General features: G+C 39.8%; 1 protein-coding gene and 2 pseudogenes across 1 annotated transcript; 1 reads left to right on the top strand and 2 right to left on the bottom strand.

Moving 5' to 3' along the window:
- Positions 1–5,959: 5,959 nt before the first annotated feature.
- On the bottom strand, positions 5,960–6,727 carry LOC101548548 (dnaJ homolog subfamily A member 1-like; annotated as a pseudogene).
- A 352-nt stretch (positions 6,728–7,079) lies between these two features.
- LOC129401599 (60S ribosomal protein L27a-like) lies at positions 7,080–9,441 on the bottom strand (annotated as a pseudogene).
- Positions 9,442–9,806: 365 nt separating this feature from the next.
- Positions 9,807–10,355, top strand: LOC129401598 (E3 ubiquitin-protein ligase TRIM38-like). The gene has a single exon (XM_055124301.1). It carries the CDS (start codon positions 9,807–9,809, stop codon positions 10,353–10,355), a length of 549 nt encoding a protein of 182 aa, XP_054980276.1.
- The last annotated feature ends 9,919 nt before the right edge of the window (positions 10,356–20,274 follow it).

The following is a 20,274-nucleotide window of genomic DNA, read 5'->3' as shown; positions in this document are numbered from 1 at the left end:
AAGATGGTGTAACAACATCTACAACTGCAAACTTAGGTCTATTTCTGCATTCACCAGACTGCTCAGGAGAGAAGCTCAGAGCTTTTCTGGTAACATTGATGCAATCCAAAAGTCTATACTCAAACTTAACAAGTCAGTGGGCTTATAGGGTATCTTTTCAAACATCTGTGCTGATCTCTTTGCGTGAGTTTTTAATTTTTTCTGAATGTATTTCCTTCTTTTCTCAATTTAACATTCATGGGTAGTGGCATGACAACAACTCCAAGTAGCATGTATGTAGGATATCATTGGTTTGTCCGTTGTCCCTGCCACAAAGAGTTTAGGTTTATCTGGTAATACTCATCACAGTGTTCCTGAAACACCTCCATTCCTCTGTGTTTGGAATGTAGCTCTAAACATTTTAGAACAATATTGGTATGTCCTGTTCCGCTTGCCACAGAAGCTTAGGTTTATTGCAGTGCTCTGAGGCATTTCCATTACACTGTGTGTATCTGTAAACTCCTCTCTATGCTTTCTTCCCAAACCAGTCTATCACCTTTTCCCCCTAATCAGAGTCTGTTAACTGGTAAGGTCAGATTCCTCAGAAATCTTTGATTTTATATCTATCAGTGAAATATTGCTTTTTTCCTCTCCGTATGTCTTTTGAATAGTTTAGTTTAAATCAATGTCCTATTTGTATGGACAACGTAAGACAGTTAATATTATGATTTTGTAACTTGGAATTTAATTGGCTTAGAATGTTATTCATTACCGGGTATCTGCTTTCTTGAGTTAAGCCTCAGTTGTCCTTAGTTCCTAGCACCCCAAAAGCAGGGTCCTGGCGAGGGACTGAAGAGACCCAGGGCAAGCTATGAGCAACCCTGGCATCAAAATGGGCAAGACCTAAGTGCCACAATTCTTAACTATAAGTTAAGAGCTTGATCATGGACAAATGCTGTCATGATCCAAAAGGAACGACGAGACTAGGACCCTGGCCTGAGCACTGTAGTCTGAGATCGAGATGGCCCCAGGAGAGCAATTCTATAAGCTTAATGTATCTTTTACTGTGTCCATACAAAATTATTAATATCATGAATGTTTATATGTTTATTGGACTAAGGGGAGGAGAAACACACCCATATTTACCTTTAGGCCAGTTGTCTTGCTGGATAAGAATCTGTCCTGCAAGTAGCTTCCCCTGATGGAAGGACCTTACAACTGCTGATTGTATTATGACACTTATGTGTAAGCCCCAGTCCCTCATGCTTGGGGATCTAATTAGGCTGTAAGATTGGGCTGGGGGGATCCAGATCCAGATCCAGAGAGAGAAGGAAAAGGAAGTAGCATGGGGAAGGAAGAAGCAGGAGGAGAATCAGAGGAGAATGGAGATGGGGATGGAATAAATGGTAATTGAGACCAACTAGCCTGGCTCCAGTTCCTTCCGTTGCCTGCCTATCACCATCGACCTCCCTGGGGTTGGGGAAGCGGCATGAGACTACCGAATGCAGGTGGCAGGAGAGATAGAACACCACTGCCTCTTTTTGTGTTTACACACATGTAGAAAAAAACAAATCTGGAGAGAGAGAAACTTCCTGTTTCCTGTAAGTTCTTTTAAATTCTACATGAACAAAACTATTATATTTGATTTTCTTCATCAAAATACTAATATTCCTCTGTGTTTCGAATATTCTTTCTTCACTCTAGTCTGAACATCAGAATGAAAGAAAATTTATTGAGTATAGCTTTAAGATATTTCACATGATACTATACATGGAGGAGCAGTCTTATCTATGGACACTGCAGGATGAAAAAGAGCAAGTTCTGAAGAGACTGCAGGACACTGAAGCCCAGCTGGAGGAGCAAAGACAGGAACTGAGCAAACATATCTGGGAACTGGAAAGGAAGTGTCAGGGCTCAGCCCAGGAGTTACTGCAGGTCAGACTGTGCACATGGAGGAATGGATGAAGGTGTCAGTTCCCAAGGTTATAGAGAAAATGGTGAGGAATTTGCACAAGTTCAAATTCAAATTGTGCAAATTCTTTTGTGTGTGTGTGTGTGTGTGTGTGTGCAAGGGCTGGAATGATAGCACAGCGGATAGGCTGTTTGCTTTGCACAAGGCCAACCTGGCTTGATTCCTCCATCCCTCTGGGAAATCCCAGCAAGCTACTGAGAGTATCCTGCCTGCATGAGCAGAGGCTGGCAAGCTACCCGTGGCATATTCAATATGCCCAAAACAGTAACAACAAGTCTCACAATGGAGACATTACTGGTGCCTGCTCAAGCAAATCGATGAACAATGGAACTACAGTGACAGTGAAAGTGGTGATAAATTTGGAAAACTAGCCTGCTGCCTTGTTTTTTTAAAATGTATGCACACGTGGAGAATTAAAATAAATGTTTACTTTTATATACACATACCTGAATATGGGTGTCCTCTGATAATCAGTGGAGTGTCTGTGCAAATCACAAAAGAGGCCCCTTGGATAGACATGGCAGTTATCAGGGAGCCACAGGAGAGTTTTAACAGGCATCTGTTAGCCTCAGTCTAATTTGCTGAGATTTGTGGTGTGAAATGATCTCCTTTAATATATTCCTGTCAACTTTGAGGGTCTAAAGACCAGTCACCAAAATGATTGATAAGCTACCCCCTTCATATTTTCATGTATCTTGTTCAAACAGATACTAGGAGGCCTGATTTTAGCTATATTGCACTCTGTGATGAAAGGATGGAAGTTGCGCAGCGAGACTTCCACCTCAGTGCAAACTTGCTGCCACCTCATATGTGAGTCCGTCTTTAGGGCTCTACGTAAATTCGTCTGCAAGGACCTTTGTGACAAACAAGTCTACTCTGACATCTTCAGAAAAAATTAGGTCATTGAGAGCAAAATGTGCTTAATGAGCAAGTTTGAGACAATTATTGATCTACCTACAAACCGCTCACAGGTTATGTGGTTGTAGAAGTAATTACTCCTCATATTCCCAAAGTAAGAAACAAACTCTGCTTCATCAGATACTGTCATGGTGTTAGACTGGGCCAGTGTTTCTCTCAGACTTGTGCATGTCATGCTGAAGGTAAACAAGGGTAGAGAGGTAAACAATGGTCTATTGCAGTGCTCAGAGCTGCTATTCTGTGGAATGATATGCAGAGACGTGTTGAACCAAAGGTTTGGAAAGGCTGAAAAGTGCTGTGCTAGTCCACTGGGATTGGAATCATTCCCTGGGAATTCATTAATTCATAGGAGTAGAATGATTGCATTTACTACTTTATATAGTTATAGAGAAACATTTACCCATAAAGGTTCTATGAAATGCTAATATTTCCATACCAACTTCTATCTTTCTGTCTCTCTAGGATGTGACGGACACGTTGGACAGGCGAGTACTCTATGAATTCAGGAGGGAAAGAGAGTAGCTCTATGGAGTCCAATGGGATATTGCTCTGATGAAATTTCTGAACTCTTCTCTAGAATTTCTGCTATGATGTTAAATGAACCGGAGGATGTCCCAACGGATACTCATGCTCTGCCTGATTTTGATAGCATTTCCTGTCAATTGATAAAAATGTTTAAGACTGATCATGGTATGTGACATCTAAAATTCCTGAAATAATACAAGTGGGAGGAATACTGGGCAACATATTTTCTTGCTCTTCTGTGGGCAGAATCTAGCTAGAGTTTTCATGATGACTCTTCCGTGCTTTCTCTCCAGTTCACTAGAGCTGTCTCCCAGGTACATATCCTCAATATCTGTACTACATAAAAAAACAAAATCATAACATTTCACACTCAGTGCACTGTGAGACAATTTTTAAAAAATCATTAATTGCACAAAGTATGGAGAAAGAGTTTTGGATAATAATGATAATTTTATGACATTCAATTCCCAAAGTAATTGTAGAAAGGTAGGTGAAGACTGTTCTGTCAGTGGTTTTATGGCTAGACCAGGTAACTCAATAAAGAGTTAAACCATTTGAAAACTTAGTGCTACCTAGTCAAAAACTTCCTGGTTTTTGTTTTTACTTCTTTTCATAATTATTTTCATTGTAACCTACAATTAAATTTTCTTTAAAAAACTTTGAAAACAAATATATATATATTTTTTTGATTCTCTAATTAAAAATAAATAAATTTTAAAAAAAAACAAATATATTTTTTTATGATTTGTTAGGCTATAAAATAAGAACTACTCTGAAAGTTTTTGTTTTTAATTTAATGAAAACATAGTAGTTAATAATAATGCAGCATCAGTCCTGGAAATTAACACAATCTACTTCCAAGCACATTGTGACTGTTGGCAGAATTCACTTCATAATGCATGTAGGACCCTGGCACTAGCCCATTGCTAGTTGCAGGCTAGATGAGATGCCTCCCTGTGTTTCCTGAAGAAAACTCTCAAGTGCTTGTGCATGAGTCTCTGCACATGGTCAATTGTTTCTTCAAAGTGAGATCAAAAGGCGAGAGTCTCTAGGACTAATCTGATGGCATCATTAGCACTGCCTACAATAAACTATAATAATAAACATGAAACCCATTATTTTAAATTTTTTTTATTAGAGAATCACTGTGATGTACAGTTACAAACTTAGGGACTTTTGTGCTTGCATTTCACTCATACAGTGATTGTTTACGCATCCCTGCACCAGTGCCCATTCTCCTCCACAAATGATCCCAGTATCACACTCACCACCCCCACCCCATGCCCCACCACCCCACCCTGCCTCTGCGGCAGGGCATTCCCTTCTGTTCTCTCTCCTTTTGAAACTCATTATTTTTACTGTATAAGTTCACTATAGTACATGATAGGTCTCTGGGCCTGAAAGTTGTTTTACAAAGTTGCCAACAAAAGGGGATTATTATGGTCATTGTTGGTCTGAGAGCCTCAGTGACCAAAACTAAATTGCTCTGATTGGACAGTATTTTGTCTTTATTTCACTTAGTATAGTTGTAGGAGTGCTGGCGAGATGAGCACTGACTTAGCACTGGGTGTGTCCATATGCTTAGAGTATAGAGACATCATTTTGCATTTATGACATGAAAACTTCTGAGTTCAGACATGCTTTACTCCACATGTTTCACAGAAGAAAATTTCATATTTTTATACTCTAAGAGCATTATGAAACAACTGGGGTAATGATGTAAGCAATTCCTATTTAGGTGAGGGAAAAGCTTCTTATAATTCAGACCGCCTCACCAACAAAAAGAGTTAAATCCGTTAAGTGTGTCTGTGTAGATACCATTTCTCTCTGTTAATCTAACTAGTGTTCAACCAGATCTCTTGATGACAATATTGCACCCTTTCTCTAGCTCAGATGAAATCATTCTAGTATTTTCATCGTATATTAACATTTTGTTTTAAATATTGAATTTTTTTTCTAAAAAATATTTAGTTTTGGGTCTGGAGAGATAGCACAGCAGGTAGGGTGTTTGCCTTGCACACGGCCGACCTGGGTTTGATTACCAGCATCCCATGTGGTCCCTTGAGCGCCGCCAGGAGTGATTCCTGAGTGCAGAACTAGGAGTAACCCCTGTGCATTGCCACGTGTGACCCAAAAAAGAAAAAAGAAAAAAAAAATTTAGTTTTTCCAATTCTGGCTGTTAGCTCAGGTATCACTCCTGGTTGAGTTCGGGAACCCTTTTGAGATGCTGGGGATTAAAGCCTGGTCAGCCACTTGCAAAAGGATTTTAAGCACTGTACTATACTTCAGCACTGGTTATAAATATTTATATAACATATAAAGAAGTAACATACTTGATGTACCACTTTAATTATCATGCATACATATTTGTTCTGTGCATTTTCTTTCATTGTCAAGCTCTAAAAAGCTTTCATATTTGAGTTTATTCTTCATTTAACTTTTAAAACACTGCTATAGTTGAATTTTAAAACAAAACAAGTGCGAGTAATGAATGTTATTGTTGATAGCCTCACTCATTCACTACTGCACGTGAAATGACAGCAATGTGTGTAACTCACTGGCCCACTAAGAGGTCTGACACTGAACACCACCCCTTGGATGGTGCTCATCATCCTCACAGGCTTGTCTGTTGTAATGGCACCATCTTTCCTGATACGGATCAAAGTCCACCAGTTCTACCTGGTCCATTTCATCAATCTCTTCTCCTTCCTCTCAGGAAAGAGGTTTTCCAGCAAGGAGAGTTTATCAGGAGAGAGAAAGCCATTGTCAGGAAAGTTTACCTTAAACTCAATGATTAGGCGACCCTTTACATATGGTCTATGGTAAGTTGGCATGCCTTCATTCAGCACACACTTGATATCACCATGCTTCACAATCTGACCTGGATGAGAAGTGATTATTATAGTTCGGCTGGAAAGAGTAGATATTGGCTTTTGGAAGCCACCCAATTCTTCAACCAACTGTATGTCCATACACATGAAAAGGTTTTCTCCTCGCCTAGTGAAAACAGCATGGTCCTTCTGATCCAAAACAATGATAATCCTCCTGGCTGCAATCCTGGTTCCTGGTCTCCTTCACCATAGAATGTTACCTTCTGGTCATCTTTCAAACCTTTGTCAATGTGAACTTCCAGATTCTTCTTCTCTCGGACTATCTTTTTCCATTTTTAGCTTTTACATCTGTCCTTAGGACTGATCTGTTCCCCATGGCCCTGGCATTTCATGCTACTAAATTTGCTCCTGAATTCCATGCTCCCTGGCACCTGAATTTGCCGGACCATTCCAGGCCTGATCTGATCGGATGAATTTGTACTTGCATTCCAGTACCTCAGCAATGGGGACAGCACTCTTCTGCTCCTTTCTTACCACCATGGCCAGTTTCCAGTAAGCCTTTTTCAATTCTTCCTGAGTGGCATTAGGTTTGATCCCCAAAACATCATAGTAAGTGGTTTCTTTCACCATATTCTACAGCCTGAGAGCAGGTCTGGGCCGGTGTTGGGAGTGAGCGTGGTGGAAGTGTGGAGGAGAAGGTTTCGGAGTCCCGTTGGCTGTGCAGCCAGGGCTCCTCCTCCGCCTCTGTCCCAGCAGGTGTTCTGGAAAGGCCTGCCATATTTTACTTTTTATTTTATTTTATTTTTGTAAAATAAAAACAGTGTAACATTTAATGATCCTTCTTTTAGGTGACTTCAAGCTACCAGGTCACAGGCCCCTCCCACTTTCTTAATCTTCTCAGCTCTTCTGCTGAAGACTTTGGCTTTCACGATGACAGGCTGCTTCCGGAGCTTTCCCTTCCCGAGAGAACTCTGTAGTAGCCCGGCCGCACCACATCAATGATAGGGCCTGCTCCCGTCTTGTTTTTGGCAGCATTAACCCGCGTCTGCTCACTGACCAAGGTCCACAGTTTGTCAAGATTGACAGTTGGGCAGTAGCTTTGATTTCTCTTTAAGTGATAATGCCTCATACCCACCTTCCCAAAGTAACCTGGATGGTATTTGTCAAAGTTGATCCTGGGGTGATGCATGCCACCAGCATCACCCCGACATCCAGGGTGCTTCCTGGCTTGCCCATGCGGCTGTGGCAGTAGCTCACGTGGCCCATGAGTTTTCGGGTCTAGGCGGCATGTTGGCCGGGGAGATGAAAAAAGGAGCATTTTATTTATTTTTAAGATTCAGTGTTACTCGTTGTCATTTTGAATGCTGTCAATTATAGGATTGCAAGCACAGAGCATTTCAACTCCACACACCCCACCAAAATGTCCATTTCCCTCCACTGTCCCTTTCATTACAAAGGTACTGTCCTCACACCCTATCTGTCCATATTCCCACCATGGTAATCGTGTTATGTAGCTCATATTACGGATTCTGGTTTTTTTTCACATTTGATATTATTCCCTTACAGAGTTTCTTTATATTCCATATATAAGAGGAACTATTCTGTATCTGTCTTACACCTTCTGCTGACTTCAGTCTATGAAAATTGCATAATTAAATCTTATAGCTGAGCAGCATTCTCTTGTGTGTATAAAATACTTTATCACTTATCTGTTCTTGGAAACTTGGATTGTTTCAGATGTTCACTACTGTTTCTAGTGCTGTAATGAACATAGGAGTGCAAATCTATTTTTCAACAGAAATTTTGGGCCTTTAGCCTAGATGACCAGAGTATACAAACTGTGTCATATAGAAGCTTAAGTCTTATTTTTGATATTTCTCCATTTTATAAAATGGCTGAACCAAGCATGATGCCCAGTGACAGTGATTGAAGCTTCCTTTCCCCACATTTGTGCAATAGTGCAGTTTTTTTTCTCACTGGTACGAAATGATATCTCATTGCTATTTTGATACAAATTGTCCTGATAGTAAATGATGGAGATCATTTTTTATATCCTTCTTTGTTCTCTGCATGTCTTACATGAGAAAGAATCTGTATCACTGTTCCCCCCTTTTGATTTTCATTTCATTAGCTAATTCTGATGAGTTTTCAAACAATGTCTATTTTTTAACCATTCAAAGTACAAAAATAAAATCCCAAATGTATTCTGTCAACTCCTGTTAAAAATTCATTGAGGAGAGTTTAATAAGTGAGTTAAAAAAAAAAACAGATTTGGATAATGACTCAGGAAGACTGAAGCACCCAGTGCTGAGATAGTCATGGAGTCCTCACCACACTGGGCCTCAAATGCAGGTGGAGGGATCTGAAGAACAGGAGAGAGTGTGACTGAGGAAAGAAGTGCAGACTCTCAGAGCACTGGAGAGAAGCTTCCATAGTAATGACTGCCACTCCACCTCTTAGTTTCACACATTCTCCCCAGCACTCTCATTGGCTGAGTAAAAAGAAGTCAGATAGAAGAGAGGAAGCTGGTTTCCTGGAGATCCTGAGGTCATAAAGACAAGGCATTACAAGGTGGGGAGTGGTCTGGAGAAGAACACAAGAGAAAGTACAGCTAAGGAATGATTCTGCATTCTTTATTTCCTGTGTGTTTCTGGTCTGCTTGGTGTTAATCAAGGTGTTTAATCACATTAGGTGACCAAGTGACTAAGTCACTAGCTTCAATACGTTATCATATTCTATTTTTAAATTGTCCTGTAGGGTAGTACCTTTATGACTATCCTAGTTTATTCTTTCTTTACTCAGATTATTTTTGTGTATATTTGTACTTGGTACATCATCTTATACTAATCCTTATGGTTCATGAGAAACCAAAGAGCGTGTATCCTTAAAGTTGCTGAGTGCCCATGTGTCCTAAGACCCCAATGGCATCCTATGTGTCAATAACCAAGTATTTAAATAACTGTCTTTCCGCTTTCTGTACTGTGTCAGTGTTATTTGGAAACATTGGGAGGGCTAAGGAAATGAGAATAAGGAAAGGTGTTAAATATTTTCATTTGTTCTTTTGTTGATATTACAATGAGAAAAATAGAAACAATGTTGAGTAAGAATAGGAGAGTACTTAGAGCCTTAGTAGTATATTGCTATTACCAGATATTTTACAATGCCACATAATAGCAGTCCTGTACAATATTAATCATATACTAGCTCTTCAATCATCCTCACGATTGTTTGTTAACAATATGATTTCTATTTTACTTTATGTAATGAATTTTGGAACGGCAGAGCCTGGAAAGCTACCTGTGATGTGATGTATTTTATATGTCAAAAACAGTAACAATAACGGATTTCATTCCCATGACCCAAAAAAAGTTCCCAATACTTCATTGGGCTACACAATCATGCAACAGGGACAAATGGGGACTTAACTGGCACTTGCTGGAGAATTCGATGAACAATGAGATGACAAGTGACAAGTGATAATGAATTTTGATAAAATGTCTAGAATGGGTATCAGAAGCAATTTTTTCTTTTGAGCATGGGCTGATATTTGGAATATTGTTGGTACTAAGTATGAAGTGGTCATGTCATTTTCTTTTCTAATGTTTTTAATTTATTTAATATTTGCAGTTAAAGTTACTCTAGATCCAGATACAGCTCACAATAACCTATTGCTGAACGAGGATGAAAAAAAGGTGACTGGCGGATCCCCCCAAGTGAAGCATGAGACTCCTGCTAGGTTTAAAGACTTACCCTGTGTCCTGGGATGTGAGACCATCACCTCAGGGAAACATTACTTTGGAATATATAGTATAAGCGGACCTGAATGGGATGTCGGAGTTTGTCTGGAAAATGTGCCAAGAGACAATAACAGGAGACGGGATCCTGAGTCTGGATTCTGGGCCATCAGACATTGCAAAGATTATGGCTATATAGCTCTTACGTCTCCCCTAACTCCTCTTCCTCTGCAGAATGTTAACTATATAGCGGTTTTTGTGCACTATGAGGCCGGACTTGTCTCCTTTTATGATGTGGTAACTGGCTCCCACATCTTCACTTTCCCAAAGGCCTCTTTCTGTGAGCCTCTCAGGCCTTATTTTTGTATTGGTGAAGATTCTGATCTCTACACGTAGTCAGCATGCATTTAAAAACTATGTAAAAAGGATTTATGATATCTGTAAGAAAAAGAGCACAATGTCCTTATGCTTGTATCCAGTTCAAAGTAAAGGATTCAAAATCTGTGACTAGATATTTTTATTGCTTTCTTCACTTTTTTTACATAACCTAGCCAGATGCTAAGCTTAGTATATATCTAATAGATTTGAATTAAATGAATGATTATAAATACTCTAAGCAAATAGCACAAAAAATGATTCCCTCTTAAGCACAGATGATTTAATAGGAAGTTACATAGTTACAAAAACATACACTATCCTGTTTTCCTCTTTTCAGTAGATTCAGTTTTATGAAATAATTACTCAGACTAGATAAATTCCCACCAGTGTTTTCTTCTTAGTTAAAAAAAAACTTTTCTTTGAGCAGGAAAGTACTGAAACAATCCCCCATTCAATGTCCCTTGCAGTGTCTTGTGCAATTTTGGGGAGAATTCAGTCAGGACTAAAACATTTAATAACAGATAGTAGGACAGGAAAGGCTGGAGCAATAGCACAGCAGGTAGGGCATTCGCCTTTCTCGCGGCCAACCCTGGTTCAATTCCTCTATTCCTCCAGAGAGCCTTTGCTTAGCGGATGCTCCTGCTGAATCCCGGAGTGGAGAGGGGACTCCCGAGTCCTAGGATACAAATGATGAACTCTTGTACCTAGCTGAGAAATCTAAGAAAAGCTCAAGGATTGGGGCACATCACACAATCACATGAAATGATAAACAACAAAGACAATTCTGGGCACTGCATTAAAAAAACACAGGATTTTGTCATAATCTGTAAGGACATTCACTTAAGTAAAGCACTTGCCTATAGTAGAACAACACAATGCCTTGGAGAAAGTTTCACAGACCCTTTTATTTGACATTACTGCAGAATTGAAGAGTATACTTATATACTCATAAAGGAGTATATACATTATATTTGATTTGTAGAGCACGATAACAATTGATTCCTACTGGAAAATAGAAAATTGATTCTCCTTAAAATATTCTCCATAAAGAAGGGACAAAATGTCTTTGAAAAATGCCTTAAAGGCTAGTTCTGTGGGTCTGGATAGATAGTAGAGCAAGGAGGATGGTCGTCTAGTACATGGTGCAACCCAGATTCTATCGCTGACACCCCAGAGTGACCCCTGAGCACCACCAGAGGTGATCCTTGAGTATCCAGGTGTGGCCCAAATCCAAAAGGAAAATATAAACAGCTTGATATTGAAACATTTAAAATATTAATGACATTATTCGGTAGATATTGCATTTATGTTTTTTCATTTTTCTTGGAGTTGTCTTCCCAGAATTATGCCATAGTCTGGGTGTCACTCTGCAATAATAGTCCAGAGGTCTGATTCAATAGGAAAGCCCACCAGAGCCATACCTGGCAATGCTCATATTCCCAGCACTGTACCAGATGGTTTTTAAGGGTACTATTTCATTCTGTGATTCTAATTTAGCGACTCTGCACTAAAAGCATCACTTCTAACACTTTATTTAGAGATAACTCACATTGTCTTACATTGACACTTTCTAATAAAGTTCATGGTATTAAATGATAGTTCCTGATGGGTAATACATACAAAATGCCACATGTGTAAAATATATGGAATTTATCTTTCTATTTAACACATTGTTATCTGAAATCGCCATTTAGATGATCATCTTGCTCCATATACAGTAGATAGTGGAATTTACATAGATATTTACATAGGTTAGGCCATGGTCAGTAGATGAGTCTCAGTTTTTAAAGAACAGAAATAAATTTAAATCTTACCACCTATTCAGGGTTGTTTAGGAGATCAAGATTTTGATTTCAGCTTCAGTACTCTGAAGGTGAAGGAAGTCCACATGTATCAGATAATTTTTTTCTTTTTGTTTTCTGGACTGGATTCTCTATCAAATAATAGACTTTAATCAAAATATCTTTCCTTTTGAAAAATTACAGGAAATTGAGACAAAATTAAGTGAAGTGGATGACAATTATAAGATATTGAAGTTGTCCATAGAAAAGCAAAAAGAAAAATATAGAAGTTAAGAAAATGATTTTATTCTTTGACTATGTTCCATTGTAGAGCTTAGGTATATAGAAATACGTGGCAAGTTACAAAGATTTTTTTTTCTTGCCATATAGGAATTCATTATTTCTTTTTTTTTTATTAGTTTATTTTTAATTAGAGAGTCATCGTGAGGGTACAGTTACAGATCCATACATCTTTGTGCTCATGTTTCCCCCATACAAAGTTCGATAACCCATCCCTTCACCAGTGCCCATTCTCCACCACCAGTAAACCCAACATCCCTCCCCCCACTCCCCAGTCCCGTCTCCCCCCACCCCACCCTGCCACTATGGCAGGGTATTCCCTTTTGTTCTCTCTCTCTGATTAGGTGTTGTGGTTTGCAATAAAGGTGTTGAGTGGCCATTGTGTTCAGTCTCTAGTCTGTATTCGGCCCACATCACCCTTCCCCCACATGACCTCAAACCACATTTTACTTGGTGGTCCCTTCCCTGAGTTACCCGGAATGAGAGACCAGCCTCCAAGCCATGGAGACAACCTCCTGATACTTATTTCTACTATTCTTGGGCGTTAGTCTTATAGTCTATTATTCTATATTCCACAGATGAGTGCAATCTTTCTATGTCTGTCTCTCTCTTTCTGACTCATTTCATTTAGCATGATACTTTCCATGTCGATCCACTTATATGCAAACGTCATGACCTCATTTTTTCTAACAGCTGCATAGTATTCCATTGTATAGATGTACCAGAGTTTCTTCAACCAGTCATCTGTTCTAGGGCACTCGGGGTTTTTCCAGATTCTGGCTATTGTAAACAGTGCTGCGGTGAACATATAAGTGCATATGTCACTTCAACTATACTTTTTGGCTTTTCTGGGATATATTCCCAGCAGTGGTATTGCTGGGTCAAAAGGGAGCTCAACCTCTAGTTTTTTGAGAATTGTCCATACTGTTTTCCAAAAGGGCTGAACTAGCCGGCATTCCCACCAGCAGTGTAGAAGGGTCCCTTTCTCCCCACAACCTTTCCAACAGCGGTTCCTTTGTTCTTTTGGATGTGTGCTAGTCTCTGTGGTGTGAGGTGGTATCTCATGGTTGTTTTGATCTGCATCTCTCTGACGATTAGTGATGTAGAGCATTTTTTCATGTGCCTTTTGGCCATACTTATCTCTTCCTTGGTAAAGTTTCTGTTCATTTCTTCGCCCCATTTTTTGATGGGGTTGGATGTTTTCTTCTTGAAGAGTTCAACCAGTGCTTTATATAGCCTTGATATCAACCCCTTATCTGATGGGTATTGTGTAAATATCCTTTCCCATTCTGTAGATAGTCTTTGTATTCTGGTCACTGTATCTTTTGCGGTGCAGAAGCATTTTAGTTTAATGTAGTCCCATTTGTTGATCTCTGTTTTTACTAGATTGTTTAGTTCCGTGTCATCTTTGAATATACCTTTATCTTCAATATCGTAGAGGGTTTTGCCGACCTTGTCTTCAATGTACCTTATGGTTTGTGGTCTGATGTTGAAAGAATACTATAGACCAATATCCTTGATGAACACCGATGCGAAGATCCTCAACAAAATACTAGCAAATAGAATCCAACAACTCATCAAAAAGATCATAACACCATGAGCAAGTGGGATTCATCCCAGGGATGCAAGGATGGTTTAACATTTGGAAATGAAACAACATAATCCATCACATCAACAAAAGTAAAGATAAAAACCATATGATCATATCAATAGATGCAGAGAAAGCATTTGACAAGATCCAACACCCATTCATGATAAAAACTCTCACCAAAATGGGTTTTGGAGGAACTTTTCTCAAGATAGTCAAAGCCATCTACCACGAACCTAGGGCAAGCATTATCATCAATGGAGAAAAACTAAGGGCTTTTCCTCTAAGATCGGGGACAAGACAAGGATGCCCACTCTCACCACTTCTCTTTAATATAGTATTGGAAGTATTAGCAATAGCCATCAGGCAAGAAAAAGATATTAAGGGGATTCAGATCGGAAAGGAAGAAATCAAGCTCTCACTATTTGCAGATGATATGATGCTATACCTAGAGAAACCTAAAAGCTCTAGTAAGAAACTCTTAGAAACAATTGACCTATACAGTAAAGTCGCAGGCTATAAAATCAATACCCAAAAATCCATGGCCTTCCTATATGCAAACAATGAGACAGAGGAAAGGGACATGAAAAAAGCAATCCCATTCACAATTGTGCCCAGAAAATCAAATATCTTGGAATCAGCTTAACTAAAGAAGTAAAGGACCTCTACAAAGAAAACTATAAAAGTCTACTCCATGAAATCAAAGAGGACATGAGGAAATGGAAACATATCCCCTGCTCATGGATAGGGAGAATAAACATTGTCAAAATGGCAATACTCCCAAAAGCATTATACAGATTTAACGCGATCCGTATAGGGATACCCATGGCATTCTTCAAAGAAGCGGAGCAAGCAATCCTGAAATTTATATGGAACAATAAGCGCCCACGGATAGCTAAAACAATTCTTGGGAAAAAGATGATGGGAGGCATCACCCTCCCCAACCTTAAACTCTACTACAAAGCGGTAACAATTAAAACAGCATGGTACTGGAACAAAGGCAGAGCTGCAGACCAATGGAACAGGGTGGAATATCCCCACACACAACCTCAAATGTATGATCATCTAATCTTTGATAAAGGAGCAAGAGATGTGAAGTGGAGCAAGGAAAGCCTCTTTAACAAATGGTGCTGGCACAACTGGACAACCACATGCAAAAAAATGGGCTTAGAACTCGACCTGACACCATGCACAAAAGTCAGATCATTATTTCTTTTTTAAAAATTAAATAACTTGGAACAACATGGCTTATCACTCTCACTGTCATACCATTGCTCATGGATTTGCTCAAGCGGGCAACAGTAACTTCTCCATTGTGAGAGTTGTTACTGTTTTTGGCATATCGAATAGGCCACGAGTAGCTGGCCAGATTCTGCCATGCCGGTGAGAAACTCTTGGTAGCTTGTCGGGCTCTTCCAGAGGGGCAGAGAAATTAAACCCAAGACGGCCATGAGCAAGGTGAACGCCCTACCTGCTGCTCTACCGCTCCAGCCCAACATGGTTTTTAGCATCATTAAACAAGATGAAATAAATGGTCACAGATTATTTGTTTTTAGCCATCTGGTTGTCTACATCTATGAGAACTTGCCTCCAATTCCTTTCACTGTTCAGCAGTGAGTGTCTAGGATTCCTGATATATCAGCCTGGTACAGCCAATCAGTGTTCCTCCTTCGGTACATTCACTTTTGACTGGGGTGCAAGTTCCAGACATCTCAATGTATCTTCCTATTTGAAGCCCAAATCTCCATTTTGAGATATTTACCCCAAAATAAAATTTGTCCTCAAAATCCCATTTTCGTAAAATCAATGTTGTCCACACTAAGGACAGGACCGTTCAAAGGAATTTATATCCTTCAGACTCATGAGACCCACAAAAGTGAGTCGAAATTGTACAAGAACAAGTCCCCGAAATCACAGACTATCAGTCTGGACTATTTATAGGGTGACCTGTCCTCAGAGATGCTTAAAATTTTGGAAAAATCAGAAGTAATATGTAATAATTTACTTACATTTCACCCATTTGGAGAGCTGATATAACTTTTTCCAGAGTTCTCTTCCAATCTGTACTGATCTCTCTATATGTGGATGTTCAATTTGAGCTCACAGAGGAAAGAAACTCTTCTTCCCTTATCTCAAGCACCCTGGACAGTGGGAAGAAAATATTCTATGTAACAAATGGAGGAATCCTATCAATACTAAAGTTACAATTTCTATCTCCTATGAAAGTTATATTTTTTCTGAAAACACAAAACCTATCACTGACTTTTGTTTACAGACTCAGTTAGGTATCAGCACAGTCATCTAACATTTACCTATCGATTGAGTTTTCTATTCACCGTTACATATTCCAGAAAGTCTGGCATGACATTCAATACTCCAAAGGCTTTCTAGAAGAATATTGGTACTGTGTGCAATGTCTCTGAGCTCTACTTTGATAGGAAGAAAATTTTAGAGCAATATCAAGAAATGTAACATCAAGTATATCCCAGGTGAGTTACGGTTGAGAAAATTGGGAATATTGGTGGTGAGAAGGTACACTAGCCAGATTCATAGGGAGAAGGTTTAGTTATCTTAGTGTGATTTTTATAACTTTCTTGTTTGAAAGTCTAATATCTAAATAGGAACTAGAATATTTATTTTGTATGCAAATACTTTATACCCCCCACTTCCTGGTTTATTGCCATTATCTGAAAAGTAAATAACCTCTTGCGTTGTCCCATGTTACTATCAAGTTTAGCTGAAATGTCACATATTAAACATGACTGGAATCATCATGAAATGAAATCATCAACCTTTTTAAAGTGTATAGAACACACTCCAAGGCATCATGATTTTGTTTGCACGTGATTCAACTGTGTATTCAAAAAATAAACTCGAAACTTCTGCGTTCTATCACCATCTGCATTCAATGGTCTTGGAGCCACTTCTTATACCTTGGACTGCCGATGGCAATAGGTGGACGAAGAAAGAAAAGAGGGCCAGGGTGGTTGGGTTGGTGATCAGTGGCAGTTTATTCGATTCTCCACATGAACCTGTTCCAGCCGCACTAAGTGCTCCATTCCAGTGTCACACTGTCCCTCATGCACTCTGCTTCTCACAGCCTTGGTCTTCTGACAAACCTTCAAGCATTTGGGGTAGCAACTACACAGAAGTGAGGTAGCACAATCAACATATGAAAGACCTTCCTTCTGATAAGACAAAGAAATACTCTGAGATCTGCTCAAGGGGAAATACCATCTGGGGATATGTTTCTCCTTTCCTTGGTCCAACAACTATTAAAATATTCATGTTATTTCTACTTCTTAATAATATTAGTCAGACTATAGCAATTGCACAGCAGATAGGGCATTTGTCTTGAACGTGGTTGACCCAGGTTCGGTTACTCCGTCCCTCTCGAAGAGCTCCAGAAGCTACTGAGAGTATCCTGCCCACATGGCAGAGCCTGGCAAGCTCCTCAGGGCATATTCAATATGCAAAAGACAGTAAAAACAAGTCTCACCATAGAGTTATTACTGGTACCTCTACTATCTCTCCTGCTGCCCTCATTCTTCTTTTCAATTAAAAACAAACTCGCTGGAGACTTTCTAGAGCTCAGTTTTTTTAAGTGACTCTGTTCTGATTATTCCCTCTCACTGCATCAGGGACAGATTGAATCACGTGTAGACAGTGGTAAGTCCCACTCCTTGACTCTTCTGGCTTAGGACTTTTTGGAGGTACAACAGAAGTGTCTGAGGAGCATTCCAGGCAGAGCTGCAGCCTCTGAGGCATCAATAGATGCAGTTTACTGAGGTTCGACAATAGGATGACATCCAAGGATGGCTATAACGTGTGCAGCAGCCCTCTCTTTTGCTGCATCTTGTAACATGCCATCACAGCTCTCTCCCAGTGACTTATTATGACCCTAAACAGCAGGGAAGGTTTGGAAGTGAAAGCTTTTGTGTCCTTAGGACCAGAAGTGACCGATGAAGAAACATTGAGGGGAAGTCTGATGTTTTCGTGAGACAGGGAAAGAAGGAAACAGAAAGAGCTAGAGAAGTTACCTGCCTTGGAACCACTTGTCTCTCCCTGGGGAATTTCCTGGAGTATAAGCTTGCTAACATTTGCCACAAACACCTGCATGACATGGCTGTTAATTTACCACTAGTGCAACACACAAGCAGCCATAAAACTACACATGAGGCCCAGTTGGTTTGTGGATAGTCCACTCAGTCCCCACCACATGTGTTCTTCAATGTCATGCCTACAGGTCTGAGTGAGGGATTTCTCTTTGCAGAAAAGGGGGAAAACTTCTGTCCTTCATTTAGGTTTCTGAGTTTGCTGCCTGCTCTCACAGAAAAGGATTTCAAAAGGAGATAGAGGATGAAGTGAGAGAAATGCATTCAGGAGCCAGTGTGGGCTCTCCTGAGTGGAGAGAGCAGAGGGACACACCCCAAGTTAAGGAGCATGTGGATGTGAAGGCAATCTGGCTGACAAGTCATTTGCCCTAATGAGGGCCAGGGTTGATTGTCTTATCTGACTGGCTGGGTAAGTGTTTCCTTCCTCCTTCACTGCTCCATGTCATCTCTCCTGAAACTGCATGCTCAGGAGAAGGACCTTTCTTTGGTTGAGGATATATAAGTAGCTGAAGTACCCTGCTACAACCTGCAAACAAGATCTCCCAGATTCAGGTACACGCAGAACCAGGAAGGTGCTTGGTTTAGTTCAGGAGGTTTTATAGGTTTCCCTCTAACTTCACCAGCTTGTGCTTTCTATGGAGATAAGAGACTGTACCTAGGATTTTGTTAAGGGAAGAACTTCGGACTTCTGCTGCTCTTTCATATCCTCATCACATCCATTTACTCTTGGTTTCTGTGCAGATTCTCTCCAAAGCATCCAGGCCTTCTCTGGGCTGGGGCTGGGGTCAGTATCTGGGCCTGTGTTGTTTATCTCTAAGCATTTCCAACCTTCTACATGCTTTGGGGATTCTTTAGGCTGGAGACAGTAAAACTTTAATCTGCATCTTGGTATTATTTTTCTCCAGAGATACTCCTTGCTCCCATGCCTCTTTCTTGCTTCAATTTCTTTTATGACTGACTAAACACCAAGAATTATTATGCACTTTTCCACAAATATCAGTGTCTGATCTGAATTTCAATGTCAAATGAAGGAAATTATTTGTTATCTGTTATGACTGAACAATATTACATTGCATAGACTTTAAATCATATATATTCATTCATCAATAGATGAATATTTATGTTGTTTTCAATTGGACTACCCCAAATAATGCTGGCATATAGTACATTGTTTTCATTGTATGATACATTCAATGTTCTTGAGAATATATATATACATGTAAAATTATTGCATCACATAGTGATATTTTTTTCAACATTTTAGCGAACTACAAAACTGTATTCTAAAAATATTGCATGTCTGAGGTCATAGCACAAATGGCTACATGTTTCAAAGCACATGCTCTATGTGCTGAATATACCTACATTCATACTTGATTGGGTTGCAAGTTTCAAATGTCTCCAAGTACCTTTCTATTAGAAGCCTAAGCCTACCACTCTGAGAGGACTATCCAGTGACCAAGTGGACCTCGTGTGCAGTTTGAGGGCTATCCTGTGGGTGACACTAGGGGGACATGAATATCAATGTTATACAAGTGCTCGTGTCCTATGTTAGCAAACTTATTCTCCAGACACTTCCCCAGGGAGATGCAGGTGGCTCTAAAAGCAGGCATGTTCTCTGTCTCTGTTTCTGTCTCTCTGCCCCTGTCTCTCTCTGTCTCTGTCTCTGTCAATGTATCTGTGTCTCTGTCTGTCTGTCTGTTTCTCTCTCTCTCTTCTTCCACTCCCTACTTCTACCAATATGATTTGGAGTGTCACTGAGGAGAGAAATAGAGAAACTTCACCAGAATCTCCAGGAGAACACCATGAAAAATTTCCTTTCAAGTATGCATAAAAGTGGAAAGACTCTTGTAGTCTTGCTTGGTCAAAATGTAAAGTTCAAGTCATTGGAAATTTTGTTTCTAGGCAAGAATACTGGAGAGGTCTTTCTCTTCTCTCATTGCTCACTCCACTACTTCCTCCTTTAGTTCAGGAGCAGTATCTAGCAGGAAGTGGAATACTAATGAGAAGACAGAGGGGAAATGAGTACAGGCAGCAAGATCTAGGGATAAGAGGCAGCAGTGAGGTAGAATTGATTCTTTTCTCTATGTATAACCCAGTGGAGAGGTCTTTCAAATTCATAATGTTAGGAGACAAGGGCTTGACCCACAAAC

Source organism: Sorex araneus, chromosome 2, assembly GCF_027595985.1.
Source record: "Sorex araneus isolate mSorAra2 chromosome 2, mSorAra2.pri, whole genome shotgun sequence".
Lineage (NCBI taxonomy): Eukaryota > Metazoa > Chordata > Mammalia > Eulipotyphla > Soricidae > Sorex > Sorex araneus.
The sequence above is the reverse complement of the archived record's forward strand: the minus strand, read 5'-3'. Positions and strand labels throughout refer to the sequence as shown.

Bases quoted from the DNA above. Each gene is read 5' to 3' on its own strand.
- LOC129401598 (XM_055124301.1), top strand. From the start codon at position 9,807: ATGTCATTTTCTTTTCTAATGTTTTTAATTTATTTAATATTTGCAGTT.